The following is a 22,778-nucleotide window of genomic DNA, read 5'->3' on the forward strand; positions in this document are numbered from 1 at the left end:
AAAAGCGCTTTACTACATCATTAGTAAAACTTGCGGATTACTTGTTTGACTTCTAAGGCATAGGTGGGCTCTGTCCTTTAGAAAACACATATTAACTTTGTCACTTTATATTAATTAGAAGGTGTGAGTCTGAAGATAAAAAGGTAAAGAACAGTAAGAAAAAATGCAAAATTCTCAAGTCATTAAAATGCAAACATAAAAAATATAGAAGAAATAATTAGTATTTGTTAATCCTCTGTCTGGTTTTCTGGCTAGACTTTTTTTTTAAGAGTAAGCTTTATTTTCTAATGTCTAACAAGACCATTAAATTTAACAGCAATCAATCTTGCAAGCAGGTAATTAATTATGCAAATATAGACAAAAATCTCTAGTCTAATAGAAACTAGTATCCATTGTAGGTTTGATCCTCCAATGAGAATTCTTCAAAGCCTTCTCGTACCTGTTTCTCATATGAAAACTGGAATTTTAAGGCAAAGCATTGAACAATAAACTTTTGTGCAAATGTTCTCATGGTTGCTTATTGTATAAGTAAATTCTGCACACTCAAAACCTGGCAAACTCAGTTAAGAAAGTGTAATTCTAAATTCATTCAGGAAAGGTAAATATTAACCCAATGTTTTATTTAGGAAGAAGGAGTTTATTTCTTATAGGCCTCAGCTGTAGTCTGTACTTGTCTGCATGTGTATCTGCTGTGTGTTCCCGTAGGAAAGTAAACAATCTCTTCCACAGATGCAAAGGTGATGTTTTCTGACTCCTGATCAATTTGGTGCACTTTACTCTACTGGGGTCACTAGAATTCACTGATTTAATCATGGTGAAGTGTCCAGCATGCAATTTCAAGATGGTTAGTTAAGGATGTATTTTTTTACCACTCCAAAAAATCCTACTTATTTGGGGTAAAAGAAATCTTATAATTCAGTGTAGGATTTAGCTCCAGACTAATCTTTGAGGCTTACTCTGAAATGTATTTTCCATCCCAAGTCTAAACATAGTTTTATAAGCTTCCAGGCATTATTTTCATAGAAGTAAAAGCCTAAAAACCCTTTTCAGCTGTTTCTGCCTTTCTTCACACTTCTGCTGGAGATCCGGATTTATTTGTAGCATGTCCCATCTAAGATTAATATCATCCGTAAGTGAATTCTTCAGTTACATTCTGCTCTACATATCTAATGGGCTTTATGACACTGAATTTAATACAGTAAGATGGAAACAGAATACCTTGCACTGGGGAGTCGAGAGTGTACAGCAGATGTTTAACAGACTTCTGGAGGGTTCTGAAACCTTCGTTAGCTTCAACGCGAGGATAAACCTTCTGCAGGGCCAGCAGCGTCCTAATGAGTGAAAACACAATTATACCAGGTTGTGTTTCAAGGCGTGTAGTCAGAAACAAAAGGGAATTCAAGGGGGAAACGACTGTAGCATAGAAAATTATTCTGAAAAAGATGCTTCTTTTATAATTTAATTATGTGTTTCCTGTTTATGCACAAAATCCCAACAAAATGTTCTTGAACCAAAACAGGGAGCTTTGTGTTGTAGGACTGTCAGACTTCACAATGCGAGGATTTCAGAATAAGGGAGGAAAGTTCCTGCCCGCTTCTTTCTGCTAAGGATGAGAAATAAATTGCTGGGAAAAGCAACTTATAATAAAAGGGTACCCTTTTTAATTAAAGAAAAAAATAAATATTACAGGTTATGTTCATTAAAAATCAAGCTCAGACAAAGGATCCCATTTTTACAAATAACAAATGTTTAAACATCTTATAAATATTTACCTTTTGCTAAACATAAGATATTTTGGGAAGAATGGATCTTGCCCTAATTAATATTGGTATTTTATCCTCCAAGAGGCCAAAAGACACAAATCCAAAGATAGTTCAAAATTCATATCCGTGGAAATTGGCACTATCTTTCTAGCTTTTCTGTGTTAACATAAGACAAGCCATTCACAGTGGAGACAGGGAATCAGAAAATTCTCTGTTGTCTAATTTCATCCTATATTTCAAAAATCAGTTGACTGCATATTGTATGTACCATTGTTGCCCCTGATTGACATGTTTTGAGATTTTTGTTGTAGTTTTTTTCTCCTCTCTCTCTCTCTCTTTCTCTCTCTCTCTCTATTTCTCTGTTTCTTTCTCTTTTTCTCTTTTAATATTTCAAATAAAATGGATTTAGAAAAAAATCAACTGACTTCGTAAGAAACTTTTTTGTTTGGGGATTTTTTTTTTTTTTTTTTTTTTTTTTTTGGCTGAACTGGAAGTCAATCCCAAGACCTGATTCCTGACAGTCTAGTGCTCTGGAACTGCATTTTTTATTTTGAGAAAGACCACTAAATTGCTCAGGCTCACTAGAACTTTTGATCTCCTGCCTCAGTCTACCCTATAGTTGGAATTACAGGACTATACTACCACATCCAGTTAAAAAATGCTCTTTTATCCTGTTAATGATCATTATATTATATTATCATATTCATTTTTAAAGAAATGTTGCACTTACACAAATATTCCTGAATTTCACTGATAGTGCAATTTATTCCAATAATCAAGGCTAAGCCAATGCTTTGAGCAGTAACAGAATAAAAGTATTTTGTTAAAAATATGCCATTGTGAAGTTAGATGTACAAATAAGCTAATAGATTTTCCCTGTTAAGTATCTCAGTAAACTGAAAGTTTGCTCCAACAGTGTATCAGGTATGTGGTTATACATTTCACAGCTTTCTACAATATTTTGCACTTTTAAAAATTTAATTAAAATCATTATAATTTTAGCCCCCTGGATACACATGAAAGCTATTTAGAGCTAAACTTAAAGTGTCCTCTTGTTTCTAACATAGAGACAGACATATAGCTATATATGCTTTAGTAAATACACTTAAATTATGTATGTATGCATATACACATATTTAAAATTAGGTTCTCTAATAATTCCATAAAGTCAGTTTTATTTGTCCTGTTTTGCAGATGAGAAAAACGTTGCAAAAGTAAACTTACAAAGATTAACCAATTAATAGGTAGATCTGGGGTCTAATTTCTAACTATATGTTCTATCCACTCTGTTTGCTCTTCAAACTTAGTTCTGGCATTCAAGAGGGGGAAGGCAGAATATACATGCACAGAAACCCATGCAGAGTTAACTTATTACACTAGCTGTGCTCCAAATGTTTAGGGTGACTATCTTTTTTGTCCCTACTCTTTCTGACAGTTGGCACAAGGCACTTTTATGCTGACTCCAAGACTTCACGTTGCCTCTGAATCCTGGCAACCATGGGCACCAGTTGAACAGGGCTCATGTAGTGCATCCTGATCAACCTCCCAGCCTGACACTTGGTCTAACCCACCTGATCTGCTGTACCCCAGTAACAATTTCAAATACCCAGCACGTAACAATATCACTTAAAGCAGCAGCATGATAGTGATTAATATTAATAGAACATCAATGATTTGAACATTTCTTTTACTAACAAATAATAGTGACACCTGGCCGCCATCTTTGCTGAAAATCTTTGAACCATTAAGATATATTTACCCACTTCATAGATTTTTTTTCCTGTTCTTCATCATACAAAAGTATGGAAGTTATCCAAAGTGAGTCACTTTTATGTGTAAAGATAACTTTTTTATTTTAAAGAGAAGAAACAATCAAAACAATGATACAAAATTTCAAAACAAGAAAGTAGCAGAGTAACAATGGCTAATAAATTGCCGATTGTTATCTTAAAAGTAGTTTCTCAGATTACAGGATATAGGCAGAAAAATTGATCAAACAATATAAGCACAAACTTTTCTTTGCAATGAACTAATAGAAATTAGTAGTATAGCTATCTTAACTATCTTTTGTGTGTGTGTGTGTTTTTCCTTTTCCTTCCCTTCTTTTCTCCTTTCCCCCTTTCCAGTTTCTCTTTCCTTTTGAATGATTTATTCCCATTCCACAATATCTATGATACGTTTTGGATCTTATTTACTCTTGCAGCTTCTCACAGTAGGGAGACAGCATGATGTTTACACATGTGAGTCTGATTTATTTCACTTTTGAGTACAGTCACATGTATCCATTTACCTATAAAAGTCTAAAGTTTATCCTTCTTTGTAGCTGAGTAATGCTCCATTATATCAAAATAATATATTTTTTAATCCATTCTTCAATTGATAGACATTTAGGTTGTTTCTAAGATCTAGCTATTAAAAACTGTGCTGCTATAAACATGGGTGTACATATATCACTGTGGTATGTTGTTTTCAGTTCTTCTAGGAAAATACTCAGAAGGGGAATAGCTGGATCAAATGGGACCTCTAATTCTAGTTTTTTGAGGAATCTTCACACTGACTTCTACAGTGGCTGTACAAGTCTACAGTTCCATCAACAGTAGAGAAGGGCTCCTTTTTCCCCCACAGCCTCTCCAGCATTTATTATTGGTTGATTTCTTGATGGCAGCCATTTTTTCTGGGATCAGATGGAATGTTTGTGTTGTTTTAATTTGCATCTCTCAAATGACCAGTGATGTTGAACATTTTTTCATATATTTACTTGCTATTTGCATTTCATCTGAGAAGTTCATATTCATCTTGGGTGCCTATTTTTTGGATTGGGTCTTTGAATCTGAGGGTCTGTTTTTTACAGTTTTTTATATGTTCTAGCTATAAGTCCTTTGTCTGAGTAACAATTAGCTAAAAAAAGTTTTCCCACTCTGTGGGTTGCCTTTTCACTTCATTAGTGATTTCTTTCGATATACAAAAGATTTTTAATAAGACAAAATCTCAGTTGTTGATTTTTTGTAGTATTTCCTATGCAGGTTGAGTTTTGTTAATGAAGTTTCTGCCTATATCTATGTCTTCAAGATGTTTGCCTACTTTTTCTTCCAGTAGATTTAGTGTTTCCATTTTAATATTTAGATCTTTATCCATTTTGACTTTGGTTTATTGCATAGTGATAGACATGAATTTGGTTTTAGTCTTCAGCATGTAGAGACAAGTTTATCCAGCATCATTTATTAAAGAGGCAATCTTTCTTCCAGTGTTTGGCTCCTTTGTCAAAGATAACATGGCTGAATGTGTTTGTAGTTATGTCTGCATCTTATTATCTGTTCCACTGATCCTCGGGTCTGTGTTTTGTTTTGTTTTTTGCCAGTATTATGCTGATTTAATCACAATAGCTTTGTAGTATAATTTCAAGTCAGGGATTATGATGCCTCCTGCCTTGCCTTTGTTATCCAGAATAGTTTTTTATTCTAGGTCTCCTAGTTCCAAATTAATTTTAGGAATATTTTCTCTAATTCTAAAGGTAACTTCTTAAAACAGAGTTTTATGATTTGTATCTCAACTATCCCTTTCCTCATGAAAGGTGAAAAGCATGTATTTTTTTTTCATATAATGTTCTTGGCTTTTGAGTTTTTCATTTCCACTAATTTCTGTCATAACTTTACATTATATAACCTGATTTTGGTGACTAACATATACATATACTGTTTGTCACTTAAAAAATAAAAGCTGCTGAAGGAAATGAAAGTTTCTATGTGATGTTTCTTTTCTTTTTATTTATTCAACAAAAAGTGAAATAAGCCAATAAGGTCATAATTTGATGATAAAGCACATTTTTGTGGCTTTTAAGAACACTGTCAGCTTAATAAAAGTAATGAAAAAGATTCAAATGTCAAAGAATGTTCCAATAAAACAACAAGCAGCTTATTTGAATATTCTAATAGTTAAAGCTAAAATAAATAAAATTAATACTCTTTACTTAACCCAACATATCCGAACTTTTATCTTTTCAACATTTTTTTGAACTAAGGATCCAACTCACGACCTTCCACTCACCAGACAGGCATTTGTGCCACGGAGCTAAATCCCCAGCCCTCAACATTTAATTAATGTAAAACAGTAATAAAAAAATATCTTAACGTCTTTATTGAAGCATGTCTCCAAAATTCAGCATGCATTTTATATTTCTGAGCAACTCAGTGCTGATTCTCAAGTTCCACTGAAAAATCTTACTCTGTATTTAGATGCCATTAAATTGACAGATGAAATAGTAAATTCAAATACTCAAGTCAATCCAAACATATATAAAAGTTTTCTATTGATGAAATAAAACATCAGTTTTCTGAAATAATCTATTCATATCTATTGTTGAATTCAAAAATATGGTATTAATAACCCATCATTTGTCAATCTATTCTTCTCATAGATATTTGCCCCCTTCGATTTTTTGCTATTATGAATAAGAACTGAATTACAAAATTTCACCTGATCATGTTTCCTTTTCCAGGGTAAGTGTCTAAGAATAGACTGTTCAACAAGAAGGATCCACTGTTTCACTTCATTAAAAGATGTCACATGATTTTCCATACCATATAATTTTCTATTCTAACTTTCAATATATGAAAATTTCCATCACTCTACATTTTGCCAACACTTCGGATTATTCAACTGTACCCATTCTATTGAATGTCTAGTGATTATCTTATTTGTGGTTTGAACATTAATTTGACCCTTTGCTGCACAGTACAATTTAAACGTTTCCCATTTACCTCTAATTGACTCCACTATTTTCTTTCAAGATGATATAAATTTGAGGAAGATGATGAAATGTCAAATTTCTGGATGACTGAAAATTTCTCTCAGAGCTAAAGCAAGGAACAATCTAGAGAACTACATGTTGCCCTGTCTTCTCCTCTGTGTCTCAGTCACGATGTCCCACCATGGAAAGATCAGAGGATTTGGATTTGCTGTTCTTGAGTTCAGGCCCTGGCTTTGCCTTGTACTAGAAATTGTTGAACTTTGGGGAGATCATGTGATCCCCATAAAGTTTTTCCTTCTCTTTAAAATGGGAATCTGTTGTCTCCATCTAAAAACACTGTTGTGAAAATTAAATGATATTTAAGTACTAATACATGGCTTATTATAAAGTCTTTGAAAACGTAAAAGCTCTTAGAAGCATTCCAGACATGAGGGCAGTCTCTTTCCATTAACACTGAAAGTAGCATACTCCATGCTACTAATGACCTTCTAGAGGAACAGCCTGAGTTTTGGAGCTGGGAAACTGAGGTTCGAACTCTCCTGACTACATCAGCAGCAAATACTTGAGTTTTAAGAAACTCTGTTACCTTATTTATACAGTCAATGAGTTTAAGATTGAGTCTGATAATATAAGGGGTCCAGTACATTGTCCAAGATGGGATAGTCACTTAATAATGGGTAACTGTTGATGTAGTAGTTTTCTTTTAATGCAAATTTGCAAACTAGCTAGACAGGAAAATCAAAACCTAAGCTTTGCTTATGAAACTCTAAATTCTGGCCATGCTTGAATTGATTTTATGAGAAAAGAAACTTGTAAAGTGATTACTTTTGTTAAAAAAAATAGTCTTTGAGACACATATGCCAAGCAAAATCAAAAATCACTTATGACCTGGATATATACACAAAGGAGGCCAAAGCCATCGTGGTGACTTGGAGATATTTTATCTCAGGCAGTTTAAATGATAGAAGCACAGAGCTCAGGCTGTCCTTGAATGAGCCCGAGGCACTGATCCAGCCTAGCACTGGATCTGCTCTAAACCTCATTTGCAGACATTCTGTGATACCCAGTGACAACACAGCTGTCAGGAAGCGACTCTTCCTCATGGACTCTGAGAAACTTAAGGACCTCGGTGTGTGGTGTACGTTGCTTTTCTGCTTCACTAATTCACTTAACTTCTTTGCTCCGCTCTTCAGTAAGGTGCTGAAAGTTCATTTGTCCTGTGTGAATGTACCTACCTATTTACAGGAAATATTTGCAAACAAAAAATCCTCTGTGAACAATGATATCCCATTCAGTTCTTACACTGTCTCACCTGTTTGCTTTTCGAAGAACATCAAACAGGTTGCCTACCGACGTGTCATTCTGAAACACATCCGGGAGACTAGAGAGCAGCTGCCACACAGCTGTCTGCTCCTGCACTTGTGAGAAGAAGGAGAGCACTTTGACTATATCCTGGAACACCAGCTTCTGGGTAGTGGGATCACTTGATATCTTAAAAAATAGAAACACAGAGTAAGGGAGACGTCAATATTCGTAATCCTGGGAAGCATCAGATACAAAGGTTTCCACATAAGCCATTTCAGAAATGGCTTCACTCATTTTGAAGCCATCACTGATCCAGAAAAACTATTATCATTTCTAATATTCACAAACATAATTGGATGCTTTCCCTATAGATCCAAAAACAGACACATTGAAAGTTTCATTAACAAAACTATAGTTTTGTAAAATATTTTCAGCTGTATGTTGGTAAACCAAAACTAATTTCTTAAAGCACAGTTAGCTTCTGAGTAATTTTTGTCCTTTCTTAAGATTTGATTTAGGGGTTTTAGGAAAAATATTCTTTTACTAGAGCTTATGTGGTGTGGAGAACCCTTAAAACTAATATGTAAACAATCAAGATATAGAAATACAGTACAGATAGACTCATAATTTGCATTATATATTTATCACATGTAGAAATATATTCAAAAAAATGTGGATTATTAGAATTGCAAATATGTAATATGGTAAAATAGTTTGGAAGTTCTGCTTGCAATGCCATGCACTTTACTTATAATGAATGATTATTACTAAGTGAATCTATATAAATAGTCACACAAACAAAAACATGACTTTTGGTTTTGTTTTATCTAGGTCATGGGATCCAGCTAGCACTTTCAGAGATAAAATATTTTCTTCATTATATTTTTACTTAAAACAATTTTCTAATAAGCTTATTAATACTTATAAAATTGAGCCCTCAATCCAGCTTAATTCAGGGTCTTTCATACTAACAGTACAATTCTGAACAATGGAGTTGGCTACACAGTCTGCTCTCCACAGCTGTGTGGAGTGTGTTAAGAAAAGATGTGAAGTGCTTTATATCAGATTGATGTCATTATATAATGTCTCTAATCTTTTTTTTTGAAAACTCAAGTTACCAAAACTTTATTTTTAAACATTTAAAAAGTTTTAATAAAATTCAGAGAATCAAGTCTAAAAGACTAGCAGTAGATATGTTTTATTTATTCCTGTGTATAATTTCAAAAGAATTCTGAACGTTTTGATACTTTATTATATGTGACTTTACTAAGTGTGGATCATTGATATCTTATTTTTGTCATCATCATTTAACAGTAGTATGCACAAATGGTCATTAGCATACCATAGCAGATGTCCTTGGTTCTAATATGTAATATTTTACTGAGAGCGATATGTAGTTTCATTAAAATTTGGCTTTTTTTTTTTTTGTCTTTTTCTCTTTTTATCGGTACCAGGGATTGAACTCATGACCACACACTTGCAAGGCAGGCACTTATGCCTCTGAACTAAATCCCCAGCCCCTAAAATTCGGCTTTTAATAATTAGGTTTAAGATCAGTGAGGAAAAGAAAAGGCATTATTGTAACCTTTAGTAGTTTTATTGCTCTGATAGTTGAATTATTAAACTTGTACTGTGTCCTGAATAACCTCATAGAGCTGAGGGAAAACAGTCGATTTTTATTCACAATACAGCAAAGCTGTATGTCTACAAGTGTGTCTACAATAACTATAATGCAGTATTTCTAGTTCACCACTGAAATCATTTCAGTCCTGCATATTTAAATGATAAGTGAACATGACTTAACATTAAACATGGTGCACAGATGTCAATGTGAGGAATATATGCAACATTTTCCAGTCCACGTGGGCTACAAACTCCCTCTCTGAATTATGTTGAGTCATTTGTGGATTTAAGAAAGAAAACAGCACACCTGCTTCAATTGCTTATAAGATTTTGGATGTATTAAGAGATGTATACTCACCTGAGAGAGCTGTTCTTTTAGCTCCTGGAGAGAAGACTCCAAAAGAGTCATGTTGGAAAAGCAAAATTTGTTAAAAATACTTTTGCCTAAAGTGGTCCCAATGAAGTTGGAATCTGCTCTGTATCTTGGATAGCTCTCACACAGTTCTTTTCGTACATCTTCTGAGGTTGAATTTTCTTTTATCAGCTAAAAATTTGTAAGAAAAGTGCCATGATATTAGTAAATGTAGGTTTTTAAGACATCATAGTCTTCAAGAAAACTAACTTTTCCTTACAAGGGCCATGTTATAGTAACTATTAAAATAATGAAATTCACCTTGTTTAGACATTGGAAGGTATGGAGAGTAATTATGGTTGTGGTATGTAGTGTTGTTATATGATTTAAATGGTTTTTATATGATTTGTTGAACTGAATTTACTTCCTGTCTCTGATCAGGAAAACTAAATGCACCAGTCTTTTAGACAAAAATGAGAAAAAAGAACTTATTCATTTTTCCTGGGTATTGAGCAGCAGAAACTCAAGTATCTAAACTCTGTGATGTTTCCTGGAAAAATGATCAGACTCTTTAGAAGGCTTCCAAAAGAGGGCGTTTCAAAGTTCTATTCTCAGGTCTATTCTGTGTTTGCAAAAGTGGAAAAATGGATTATATTTCATTTCAATCTCATACATAGAAAAAAGGAAAATACATAAGTATTATGACTAAAAGCAATAGTTGAAAATTATTTTCATAATAGAATCATTATAATCCCCTTGTATATTCCATAGTGCAGATTAGTCATAGAGGCAGTAAGTTTTTAGCCATAGTATGAGCCCAGTCATTGCAATACAGTGGACTACATATATTTAGGTATCGTAGTTTAGGGGTTCCTTCTAAAGTTCATTCTTAGAACCCTGTGAGGTGAGGTTCAACTTCATCATCCCTTTAAATCCATATCACAAAATCTACACTCAGCCTTCCAGTGACTAAACTTCTAAATAAAATAGAGCAAACAGGATCCACTTATCTAAGATGTACTGTAAGTGCTGGACCTTCTAGTTATTCTAGATATCTGTATCTTTGTCTAACGTTAACATAAACTCACTCCCAAGTGATTTCTCTATTCATTCTTGCAAGAGTTGCAGAAAGCAGTAAAGAAAAAGAAAAAGGAATCTGAGGTATTGCTGACATAGGCAACAACGTGTCATCCTAATTTTTACATCCTTTTTCCTACTCCAAGTACTCTAAAAATACGTACCTATACATATAAAATTCATTTCTTTTTTCTTATCTCCCCTGGATATATGGCTTTGTGCTGCCTAACAGAATTCTGAAATTTCATTCCACATGAAAAAGAGAACTAGGGAGTTTTGACACAATAAAACTGTACTTTTGAGACTAGCGTTACCATTCTACATATTAAAGCATTTATCTCACTTAATGCAAGACTCTTCTAGGAACCAATATGGATGAAATGAGTACAATAGAATAATTTTCTCTTCTTTCTAGACTGGTTCAACTTGGAGAAAATTTTAGACTAGAATTAATTTGGCATACAGAAGAGATTCCTCAAGCAGACAGGGATTGTTAGAGACCTCGATTATCACGTCAACTAGACTTGCTATCTGAACTGTACTCGATGGAAGAGTCTGTTTCAGCAAACAAATAGGAGCTTTCTCTGAATGAGAATGGTATCTTTTTCTGCCATCCACTTTTGTGTTTTTGTTTTTGTTTATACACGTGATTCTGCTTATTGAGATACTTCAACTGACAGATTGTTAATTTAAGAGTCACTAACAAAGATAGCTTAAGCAATAGTGGTTACGGTTACCAGAATGTATATAAAGGTCAGCGATGTGTCTCAGAACGTAGATGGGAGAAATTTTAGGTAGGTGGATGAATCATTAAAATATGTCTATAACAGAAGAGGGGATAATATTTCTAATGCATCATATTGAAAATTATCCAATGATCTTCCCATCATTTCTGAAGAGAATGTAAAGTAGGACTCAATGTCTACCATCCAGGCCATGTCTCGAATTAGATTGTTATTGAAGAAATCCTAAGAAAAAAATGTGCATGCAATATTGCTTAGATGAAAAAGGTGCTTCAAATACCTTCCCATGTGAAAGATCCCTCTATGAACCTAACATACCTTTTTTATACGTTTTTCATCTCTGCTCACTACAAAACTAAATGGAGTTACCTTTTCCAAATCAAGGATCCATGCAAGCACTTGACTGCCATTGAAAGGTACTGTTCCAGTGCTTTCCAAATCAGAACTTGGACTAGGGAATGCTATGAGAGAAGAAAGAACATATTAAAATTCTAAACACATACGCAACAGTGGGCAGGATCATGTAAGAATTCATAACTCTCCTTTGTAGCCTCATAAACCCTAAAGCACGAATGTGCTTCAGTAGGCTTCTTCCATGAAACTTTGATTTTGGCAATTGGCAAATTCCATGGGTTTTTCTTTCCAAATAAAATTGGGATGATTTGGGTTTGTTCCTGTTGTTTTCCCCAATCATTTATACATCATTTGCTTTCATTCCAGTTTATATCGTTAAACTTCATCACCAATGTTATTGCCCCATAAAGGGAATAGTTTATGTGCAGGACTGCAGAAGTTGAGGTGTCTCCACTAGCTCCAAAGATCTATTATACCCAACATCTGTTTAAAGGATCTGCCAGTGCACATCTGGTGATAATGGTCTTTCTTTTTAATTATCCAATTGGGATGCTGAAATCTGCTTAGCATCGTAAATTCTCTCCTCCCCAAAGTGGCTTCTGCATGATATTTCAGATCAAATAAATAGGATAAAGCAATTAGCTCAGACTTCAGTATATTCTAATTAAGCAATTCCCAAAGTGGCCTCATCTAATACTATTTATAATGCAGTAGAGTTTTCTGGGTTTAGAGTATAAACCAGAAGAAGTGTACATTCATATCGACAGCATGGATGCTCAGTAAGTCAATAGGTTGACTTTCATATATTTGGTACCCAAGTATTTGTTATCCTCACAAAGAGTCCTAGTATTCAAGGTACCAGTAACTCATCATTAGGGTCTGTGCCTTATTCTAGTGCCCATGGGGCTGCAATAGTTACCATCTGATCCTCTAAGCCAAGGCAATACATTGTGAGATAACTGGCCAGGGCAAGAATCATAATCTGTGCCTACTGAGCAAAGCAAAGCTTACTGGACCATAACTTCATAGCCTTATTTCCACTGTGCTTTAGCCTACTCAACCACACACCCACTGATCATTCATAACAGAACATTAGCTCTTCCAGACCATCACTCTCCTACTACATTAACCCAGGACTTTTCCCATGAATTCTTCAGCTCATATTGAATGCTATTTAATATTACAGTGTCTCAAATATTCCATGCAGTTTTGAAGATGCTCTTTGTTCCCCAGAGAACCCATCATATTCTGGCACAACAATATTTATTGTGTTTACTAATATATCCTCAGTCCCTAGGGCACTATAGCACATGATAGTGGGGACCTAACAAATATTTGTCAAGTGAATATAAAATAATCCTCTCGTTATAGAGTTTTAGGCTTTGGCCAGATTACAAGACCACAGCATCAGCATCGTTTGGGGGTAATGCTTCGGAGCCTGCCTTTTTAGGAAGTAACTCAAGATTTCCTACACAAAAAAAGGTTTGAGAGCTACTTGCCTAGCTGTGAAGGAAAGAAACATTCTGAAGACTGTGGAACTTGGCATTAAATGGGAGGAAGAAGCACACAGAAGCACATAACATGCTTACAAAAAATAGTGGCTAAGAAGTTAGTCTAATACCAATTCTTCTGCAAGATTATTTATGCAGCATTTAATGTTACTGAGCCTTATATTCTTTACATGTAAAATGGAAAGATTGGACAAATCTCTAAGACATTTTCCAACGATTTTATTACTGAGTTTACTGGACGTCCCAAGATTATCAAACTGTAGGCAACTTGAGTCCAGCGTCAATTCTGGAACACAGTGAAATTTTCAGCATCTAAACTTCTGCTCACATACAGTATTTCAGTAAGAACTTAATTTGAAATTATTCTGAGGAATTTTGCATAGTTATGCCACAACATTCAAGCAACCATGAGGAATATTTGCACCTCCTAGAGATATTCTGAACAACCAATTCTGCTTGGAAAAGTTGAAGAATAAACCTTTTAGAGATTAGACCCAGATGGCTCTAAAAGACTATTCTAAACTCTACAGGAGGGAGTGAGCTTACCTGGTGACGTGTGTCTTCTGTCTGGAACCTGAGTACTCTGGAGTGGTAAATTGCTCTTCTTCTTTGGGCTGGATGATTTCTTCATAAATTCACTGAAAAAGAAAAAGCAAGAACTCTATAACTTCACCCACACTAAGTTCAGTTCATTAAAGTAATGTATTGTCTAACAGATTCCAGATTGTTCAATCACTTCCCAATTTTTCATCTACTTTCTAACATGTTGAGGAAGGACTCCCTTAACCACACCAAAAGAATACACAAGTTCTCCTACAAGGTAAATTTTTAGCCACAGAAAATGGCCTAGGTAGGGCTTACATACAGTCAATTTTGTTTTAATCTTGTAGAAAGAAAATTAGTTTTTAAAATAGGAATAAATATTGCAAATATCTATGTTTTATTCTCTTCAAAAGTTGATGAATTCCAAGTGGATTAATACCCAAAAGTATTATAAAGACTGAAACAATTGACTATTTGTCAATGATGAAAGAAAAACATTTTTATGCTAAATTATACATGACATTTTAATGGTTTTTCAAAGTTGATTAATACTTACAAAGCAGATTTGAGGAAGAAACAAGAAGCCAAGCATTTATTTACTACCCACAGTTCTGTTCCAGGAACTGTGAAGGATATCATCATAGGTTAGTGTACTTTTGAGAAAACTGGATTTATTTCAGGTATGAAACAAATAACATTAAAACAGATTTTAAATTGCACTGACTGTATCAGTGATACAATAACAGCATTGTGAACTTTTGGGAGAAAATATTATTGGACCTTCCCACAAGTTAATAGTCCTCTTTTTTGGGAGGTGGGAGGTAACCCAGAATCAAACTCAGGGTCTCTCACTTGCCTTGCAGGCACTGTGCCACTGAGCTAAATCCCTCGCCCCAGTGTCCTCTTTTTAAAAATTCGCTTTCTGTTTAATTATTTATCAAAACATATAATTAAATTTTCTTGAAAAGATGTCTCTCAAAGTAAGTGACTGAAACAAATTGTAGACATTTCATAGGTGAAAACATCTAAATAAGACTAATATTAAGAATTCTGAAAATTTGGTGAATTTCCTACAACCCCTTATTAAAACACATAATTAAGATACATAAAGATACCAAGAAATTCTTCCTTCTATTGTGGTTCAATTTGTCTTCTGTTTTAGGAACACGATTTTTGTTATTTAAAATGAAAAATCATGTTCTGTGTACATTTTTTATACATTGATTTCATCACAAGAAGAGGTAATATTTATTTCTCTTCTCCAGTGTTTTTCAATATTCCTCTTCAGATGTACTGGTTGTTCCAAAAGTTGTACATTTTAATATATATTTGAATTATTCATGACCATGACTGTCTTCCTCTAAATCTTTTTACATTCCTTATGCTGTTTCGATAGGAAAACCATTCCGATAAAAATAAGAACTGACCTGAACTTTGTTCCTTCTCTCAAAAAGAAGTTTCAGAAAGTTTGAGAAAGTTTATTTTTCCTTTCCTTGGATTTTTTTCAGTTCATCTTGTAATACTATAAGGAAAACTACTGAATAGCAACACATTTTGAAAATAAAATGAAAAGCCACCTTCATAAAAATTTTAAGGACTAGGACAGCAACAAAAACCAAAGGGGAAATGACAAGGCTCCAAATACCAATGACTGAGCAAGAGAAAATAGACTGAATAATAAATAGATGTGAGGATTAAAACAAAACAGAAGAACAAGTGATTGAAGAGGTGATTGGAATAAAAAAAAAGTATGCTCATGGAGAAACAAAAGCTGCTGCTGATCCACAGAGAACAATCCACGCATCCTCGCACGTTACAGCCTTCTTAGCGATGATCTCTCAGCCCCAAAACAGAACACACTCATTGCCTTCCCAGTAAGCAGCTGCCTCAGCAGCAAAGTGGCTGCTTCAGACAAGGAATTGTGGGAGTTTCCTTTTTAGACGACCTTTCCTGGACCAGGAAGTATCCATGGTGACACAGTTGCTCATACCCAATCACATGACCTTTTTGTGGAAGTGAGGACTTCAGATATTCTGTGCGTTTTACTTCTCCTCTTCCTGAAAAATATCCTCAATTTTATTCTGGATTTACAAAATGTGGTATAATGACATGTGTCCTCTTCCGTTAGACATCACAACTGTTTCCCTTACATAAAAGGGAAATCACAGAATAAATGAACAACAGAGAGTGTATGGGCAAGACATGGGAATTAAGGCTGTAAGTTGATATACAATTCACTTCCCTCAAACAAAGGTAATTAATTCTGTTAAATTACCAAGGGAGCCTAAAAAGAAAGTCAGTCTTACGGAACTAATGGCTTTCTCTGAAGTTTCTAACGAGCATGGCCATGCCTCTAGACAAAGAATTATGTGCTTCTCAGCGTGATGGGTGGCAGTACCCTGTCCATTACTTCACACACTTACTGTGTACAAACTTATTTACATCCAGAAGAAACCTTTGCCACTTCTGCTCCACTCTGAGCTATGATGTCTTTGAGAGCAAGCACAGTGAGTCATTCTTTAAATTCCCAATACATAGCACAGTAAAATAGTGGGCTACAAGATCTGGTGGCTGATTGAATAAACAGCCTACATTGCTGCCGTGGCAGCACAGGAAAACCCTGAAGCTGGAGAATCCCTTTGGAATTCCAGCTCCGTTTCTTCCTGAAAGATCTCAGCCATTGTTAGTCTCATCTACATGCTAGGCCTGCAAATAGCTATCTTTCAAAGTTGTGAGTACACAATAACAAGAAATGTGGCAAATGAAAACAACATTGAGATTCCATGTTGCCCCAAAAAGAATGGTTACCATCAAGAAATCAACCAATAACAAAGGTTGGTGGGGTTGTGGGGAAAAAGGAACCTTTCTCCATTGTTGGTGGGAGTGTAGACTGATACAACCACTGTGGAAATCAGTGTAGAGATTCTTCAAAAAACGGGGATTAGAGGTCACATTTTGGGCTGGGGGTTTAGCTCAGCGGTGCAAGCACCTGCCTGGCAAGTGCAAGGTTGTAAGATTGATCCCCTGCACTAAAAAAATTTTTTTAAAATAAAATAGAGGTCCCATTTGATCCAGCTATTACCCTTCTGGGTATTTTCACAGAAGAACTGAAAGCATCACATCACAATGATATATGTGCATCTATGTTTATAGCAGTACAATTTGTAATAGCTAAATCTTAGAATCAACCCAAATTCCCATCAACCAATGAATGGATAAAAAAAAATGTGGTATTTTTACACAATGGAGTATTTCTCAGCTATAAAGAAGGATAAATGAGACTTTTATAGGTAAGTGGATACAACTTGAGACCATATTTCTAAGTGAAATAAATCAGATTTGCATTTTAAACATTGTATTGTCTCCCTAGTGTAAAAAACTGAGAGAAAATAAGATGCAAAATGTACAGTAGATATTGTGGAAATGAAAGAGGAAGAAACTGATCAAAAGGAAGAACAATTGGGATGAGGGAAAGGAGAAAAGAAAGAAGGAAAAAGATTTTGTATATATATACAATATATATATATATATATATATATGTGAGATTAAATAATTATATAACTAATCTGTTAGTTTACCAAAGTTTATGCTTTCCTAATTTGATCATTTTTATACCTATATCTTCTAACCTGAGCAACTACTTTGAAGATAACAATACACAATATATTAATACATTGTTAATCTCCTATTATGTTGTTTTGAAATTCTGTATTGTTTTTGTTCTTTTTTGGTTTAAAGAACATCAGCTACCACAGAAAAAAGCCAGAAATGTAGGTACAGGGTGTCTGTATGGGCCCTGTCATCACAGGCATTCACTATCATTAATTTTTTGTCCAAAATGTAATCCATTTAGAATTCTAGAACCATCAGGAATGCAGAATGGATATGCCCTATATTTTAGAGTCCTAGAACTTGCAAGCATTAACTAGCAAATTACCATGAGGCATTGAACCTTGCCCAGGCTTGAATAATTCCTTCATTTTATGAGTTTTAAAAATTTCATTGTTAATATATGAAAGAAATTTCTGTTATCAGTAGTGATAAACTTTCTCCATAAAAAGGCAGTCTAACATGCTGCCAAAATCTTGAGAAAAATCTCCACTGTACTGGATTAGCAGATGGCAGGATGTTTAGCACATGGCCAGCACTGCGTACTTGGTAATAAAGAATATCACTTTGAACAACTGATGGCTGAAGAAGCATCTTTTCTAAATGACTTTGGCCCGCTCACCATTGATGTGCAGCTGATTCTGCAAGTTTCCTTGGAAGAGAAAACATCCAGGGAATCTTACACTGTACCAGGCCTATTCAATCATTAATTCATCAACATTGATTAAATTTCTTTTATATGTATTACAGTGAGCAAATCAAATAAGAAAACCAGGGGTTACAATATATTCATGGCAGTGGATGAGTAAGGAAGGACATGCACAGGGGGTGATCAGAACACATAACAGGACCCCCAATTCTGAGTCACATAGAATCTATCTCTTACTGGCTATTTCTGGGTGTATATTAAATCATTATGCAAAACTTAAGATGTGCCACAAATTTGAAACATAGGCTCATCTGACTTTAGAAAACTCAACTCTGGAAGGAAGCCAAGAATGCCTGACTCAAATCACCATGTGACCATGGCATCACTTAACCAACTTTTAGTGGACCATGTTGCGTGTACACTGCCACGGGCTTGGCTAAGGACCTTTGCTTATGGATGCTAAAGACATGAACTTTGCCTCAGTGGCATTTATGCAGCACTATTTGGAGAGGGATCCAATAAAGGAAACCTCTTGCATTTAAGAATTTTACTACACTGGGAGGAAACTAAACCTAGAATAGATTTGACTTCTTCTCAGACATGTCTACCAACAGTTACATTTGGGAAATGTCACATTTAAATATACTACCATAAAGGTAGAATTTACGCACTTATACTGGATGTCAGTGTTTCCTGTGAGGGGGGAAAAGTACCTGGATAGGTGATATCTGTGTGTGTCGCGGTAAGTTCTGTCTATAAAAGGAATCCCTGCTAAGGAACAGACATATGGCAGCTTCTGGAAAGAAAATTCTAACAGTTTTTTGTCTCTAAGGGTGAGTTAAATTTTTCTATATACTTTTCCCTTTTCCTCAGAATTATATTTATATCAGTATGTAGTGACATCTGGGAGGAAGATGTGAAATATGTTTTAAGCCCACTTCAGATGTCAGCTCCAGGTAACATTTGCCATTAACTTGAACTACAGATAGAGATTCAGGACATTCAGATGGTCATCGAGGACCTCATGGTGCTTGATGCAGCTGTCATTCCTGGCTACCCCAAAGCAAGGGCACTCATGGGAAAATTTGAATTATCTTGCATTTCATTGTGACTTTCATTCTTTAAAGATCATCCATGCTCCATATGTAATCTGGGTTTGCCCTCCTTCAAAACATCTCCCTCTCCTAGTGGCCCGCCTTTAACTTGTCCTGCTCTGGAGTCTTTCATGTTCTTAGGAAAGGCTTTGGAGTTATGTAACCTGAGCAAGTCAATTTCTAAAAGTTTTTCGAGGCACTCTCCTGAACAGATGAAGAAATGTTTCAAGGGATAAAAGTGTGTTAGGAACCTGTGAAATGGGGGGGGAGACAACTCACATGTCTTCTGGTGACAGTGTGAAAATTATGTTCTATGCACCTGCAAAAATGGGCAGATTCATTTGGCAACCCTGCAAGGAAATTGGTACTTTCTCCATCACAGTTGGAATCAATGCTACAGACCTATTCCTCCCTGGTGACTATGTGGGCACCTCGCTCTATCTTTCCCTTTTAGTTCTGAGATTCTCCATTACCTACGTCTTATTCTGCTAGAATGCATGCTAGCCATCCTTACTGACCGTACCTTTAAATGCTTCTGGGAGCGCTATCTCAACATGTCCCCTCCCAAACCTACCTCCATTCCAATAATACCCAACAGGTAAGATCCACATTCCTCAGGCACAAATAATGTTTTAAGAAACATAGTAATTATTCTCCACTCTGTCTAATGTTGTGGGCACACTGAGAGCTAAACAAATAATCATCACATTTACCACGCTATGAGCAGTTTACCAATTATCTTGTTTCTCTTTCTCAACCAGTTTGTAAATTCTACAGGGCATGAAATGCGTTCTTTTCATTTCCATGTGTACAGTGACCTGTTTAGTCTCTACCACATCGTACAATTCAATACTCAGTCATTCTCACTGAATGAATGAACAGTTTGGCCTGTCTGATGATTAATGCACTCTTTCTGTTTTTTCTTAGAAAATGAATTTGAGCCTTTGGTTTTACACTACTTCTAGCTAAAAGAGTCACTAAATAGTTATAGTCCAAAACTAAAACGATATGAGACTTACATATCCGTCATCTTTGTAGTCAAGTAGGACAAACACTGATTTACATCCACTTGTCTTACATTCCCAATAATGTCTTTAGATTAATTTCTATACTCATCTATATTTTTCAATATTAAATACAACCCCTGACTCATTAAAAGTTATCCCTGAAAAGAGTTGGATTAGCTGTTCTTCAAGTTCTGTGGAAGCTGTGCAGCAGGAGCAAAGTTATGAATTTAGACACCAGGATTCTATAGCAGCAGTTCCTCCCAGGCTCTGCAGGACTGTTGGAACATGTCTCCAAATAATGATCTTGTGAGCCCTGGGGGATGATCTCTGAATTCACTGACTGTGTGAACGTGGTATACCCAAGGGGCTCGCACTGCTTGATGTATTCCTAGAGACAGTGTAAGGAAAGGACTAGGATAAGATCTGTGGTGTCAGATTATCTATTGTGCAAAAGAGCAAAAAACCACAAATGCAATCATTTCTGTTTTAAGCTGTCTAGGTACAGGGCTGAATATTTTTAAAGCACCTCATCCTGAAACTAATACCTAGAGAAGTATGAATTTAATAACAGAAGGCTGGTACCAAAAGCAAAATCACATCAAAACACTTGGCGACTGGCCAGTGGATAGTGACAGCAGTATGATCTTGTCTTCCAGAAAAGCAGTCTATTAAAAGAAACATGGCAGACCTCTTTTGATGAGAGCAAAAGTGACACTTCTTTCTTCCCTTACGAACAGAAAAAGAAGACTGTTTTGTTTCTTAATGAAGCTACGCTGTGGAATCTCCCTTCACCAGGAAGAAGCAATTTAGTGGAATGGTTTACTCAGCCACCATGCACCAGCTATTGTGGAGCTATATAAAGCATAAAAGTTAATAGCATGATGGGAACATCATTAATACAATTTATTATGATACATAATTTCCTAAATTAAGCTCCAATTACTTGGTAGCTCAGAAAAAATACTGAATATACAGCAATACATAACTTGAGCTAGACAAATTACCTCAAGGTTAGAATAAAAGTAAAAAGATGTAGACATGATCAGCTATCTAGAGAATAATCAGCAGAAAATAAACCTAGATTTTAATCTTACTTCCAAAACAAACATATCTCACCCAAACCCAATGAGTCAGATTCACTCTATAATCATATAGAAAAATATTTATATACTATATACCATGTATGTGTATGTGTATGTGTATGTGTGCACATGTATGTGATTAACTATGTCTTTCATAATTAGTTATTCATGGAGGGAAAAAATGGTATAAATAAGAAAATACCAGGTAGGGTAGGACTCTTATCCAATTTGTAAATGATGTGCATTAATGTTTCCCACATATCTTTTAAGGTTTGCTTCACAAAGTGTCCATCTTAATTACCCTTCTTCAGGAAGGTGTTTGTTTGTTTGTTTGTTGTTTGTGTTACTCCAGCTGAAAGCTCTTTCTAGTCTGAGTATGGCAAAAATGCAGCTTAGCAATCCTCTGGCGCTCTCCACTGCGCTAGATCCTGTTACCGCTATTTATCTAATGCTTCCCTCTCCAGCTGATACTTGGGCATAAATCATGCCTAATTCATCACTCGTGCAGCGATGACGAGGAAGTCTACAACAGCAGAGAACGCGTGCTTCCTTTCATCTCACCTTTACACTGGTTGCACAGGGGATATAGGCTCCAGAGGGATTTGATCTCTTACAGAAACGTGCATTGATACAGTGTTCACCTCTGTTAGCAGGTGCTGGTCTCATAACAGTATGTCATGTCCCCTCCTGGCTTAAAACTTCTGGACAGATTCTCACTATGCTCTAAATACTAATCCACTTACCTCTTCTTCACTAACTGAGTCTGCATGCTCTTTCTCTTGGGTTTCTTGTCCACACATTCCCTGCCCCTCTGATCGTCCCTCACAGGGCGCCAAACATGTCAGCAGAATACTCAAGTTGTCCCCGCCTCAGGCCCCTCTTCCAGATGTTCCCATGCCACTACGGGTGCCTCCTGGCCCTTCCAGTCGCTACCTAACAGTCACCTTCAAGCAGAGGACTTTTCTTACCACTTATTACTTATTACTGTTTTTCTTGTCTCGTTCTTGGTTTTTTGTTTTGTTTTGAGTACTAGAAGCAACCCCAGGGCTTTGCATGTGCTGAGCAGACTCCCGCCCACTCAGCCACAGGACACCTCTGGCCCTCTTGCTACCTTGCTAAATCCCTCCCTTTTAACTTACCTTATTTTCTAGCTGGCGCAATTATTATCTTAGTATACTATTTACCTGTTTGCTTCTTCATTTTTTGCACTGTCTTTCATTCAACTGCAAGTAACAAAAGGCTAAACAAATTATTTTATTCCCCTCTGTATCACAGTGTTTGAAAATGGTGCCTGGCATATGGAAATATGCCAGTCATTA

General features: G+C 35.6%; 1 protein-coding gene across 1 annotated transcript in view; it reads right to left on the minus strand.

Annotated features, from left to right (window-relative positions):
- Positions 1 to 22,778, minus strand: part of Abca12 (ATP binding cassette subfamily A member 12) — a 170,215-nt gene that overhangs the window by 96,246 nt on the left and 51,191 nt on the right. The window contains exons 4-8 of the mRNA XM_003474203.4: positions 14,022 to 14,113; positions 11,980 to 12,071; positions 9,797 to 9,982; positions 7,823 to 8,001; positions 1,219 to 1,331 (exon numbers count right to left, since the gene is read on the minus strand). Of these exons, the coding sequence (XP_003474251.2) occupies positions 1,219 to 1,331; positions 7,823 to 8,001; positions 9,797 to 9,982; positions 11,980 to 12,071; positions 14,022 to 14,113 (662 nt within the window). The remainder of the gene's footprint in view (positions 1 to 1,218; positions 1,332 to 7,822; positions 8,002 to 9,796; positions 9,983 to 11,979; positions 12,072 to 14,021; positions 14,114 to 22,778) is intronic.

Source organism: Cavia porcellus, unplaced genomic scaffold, assembly GCF_034190915.1.
Source record: "Cavia porcellus strain 051 isolate PalLab524CR breed Dunkin Hartley unplaced genomic scaffold, mCavPor4.1 scaffold_26, whole genome shotgun sequence".
In the NCBI taxonomy this organism is placed as follows: Eukaryota; Metazoa; Chordata; class Mammalia; order Rodentia; family Caviidae; genus Cavia; species Cavia porcellus.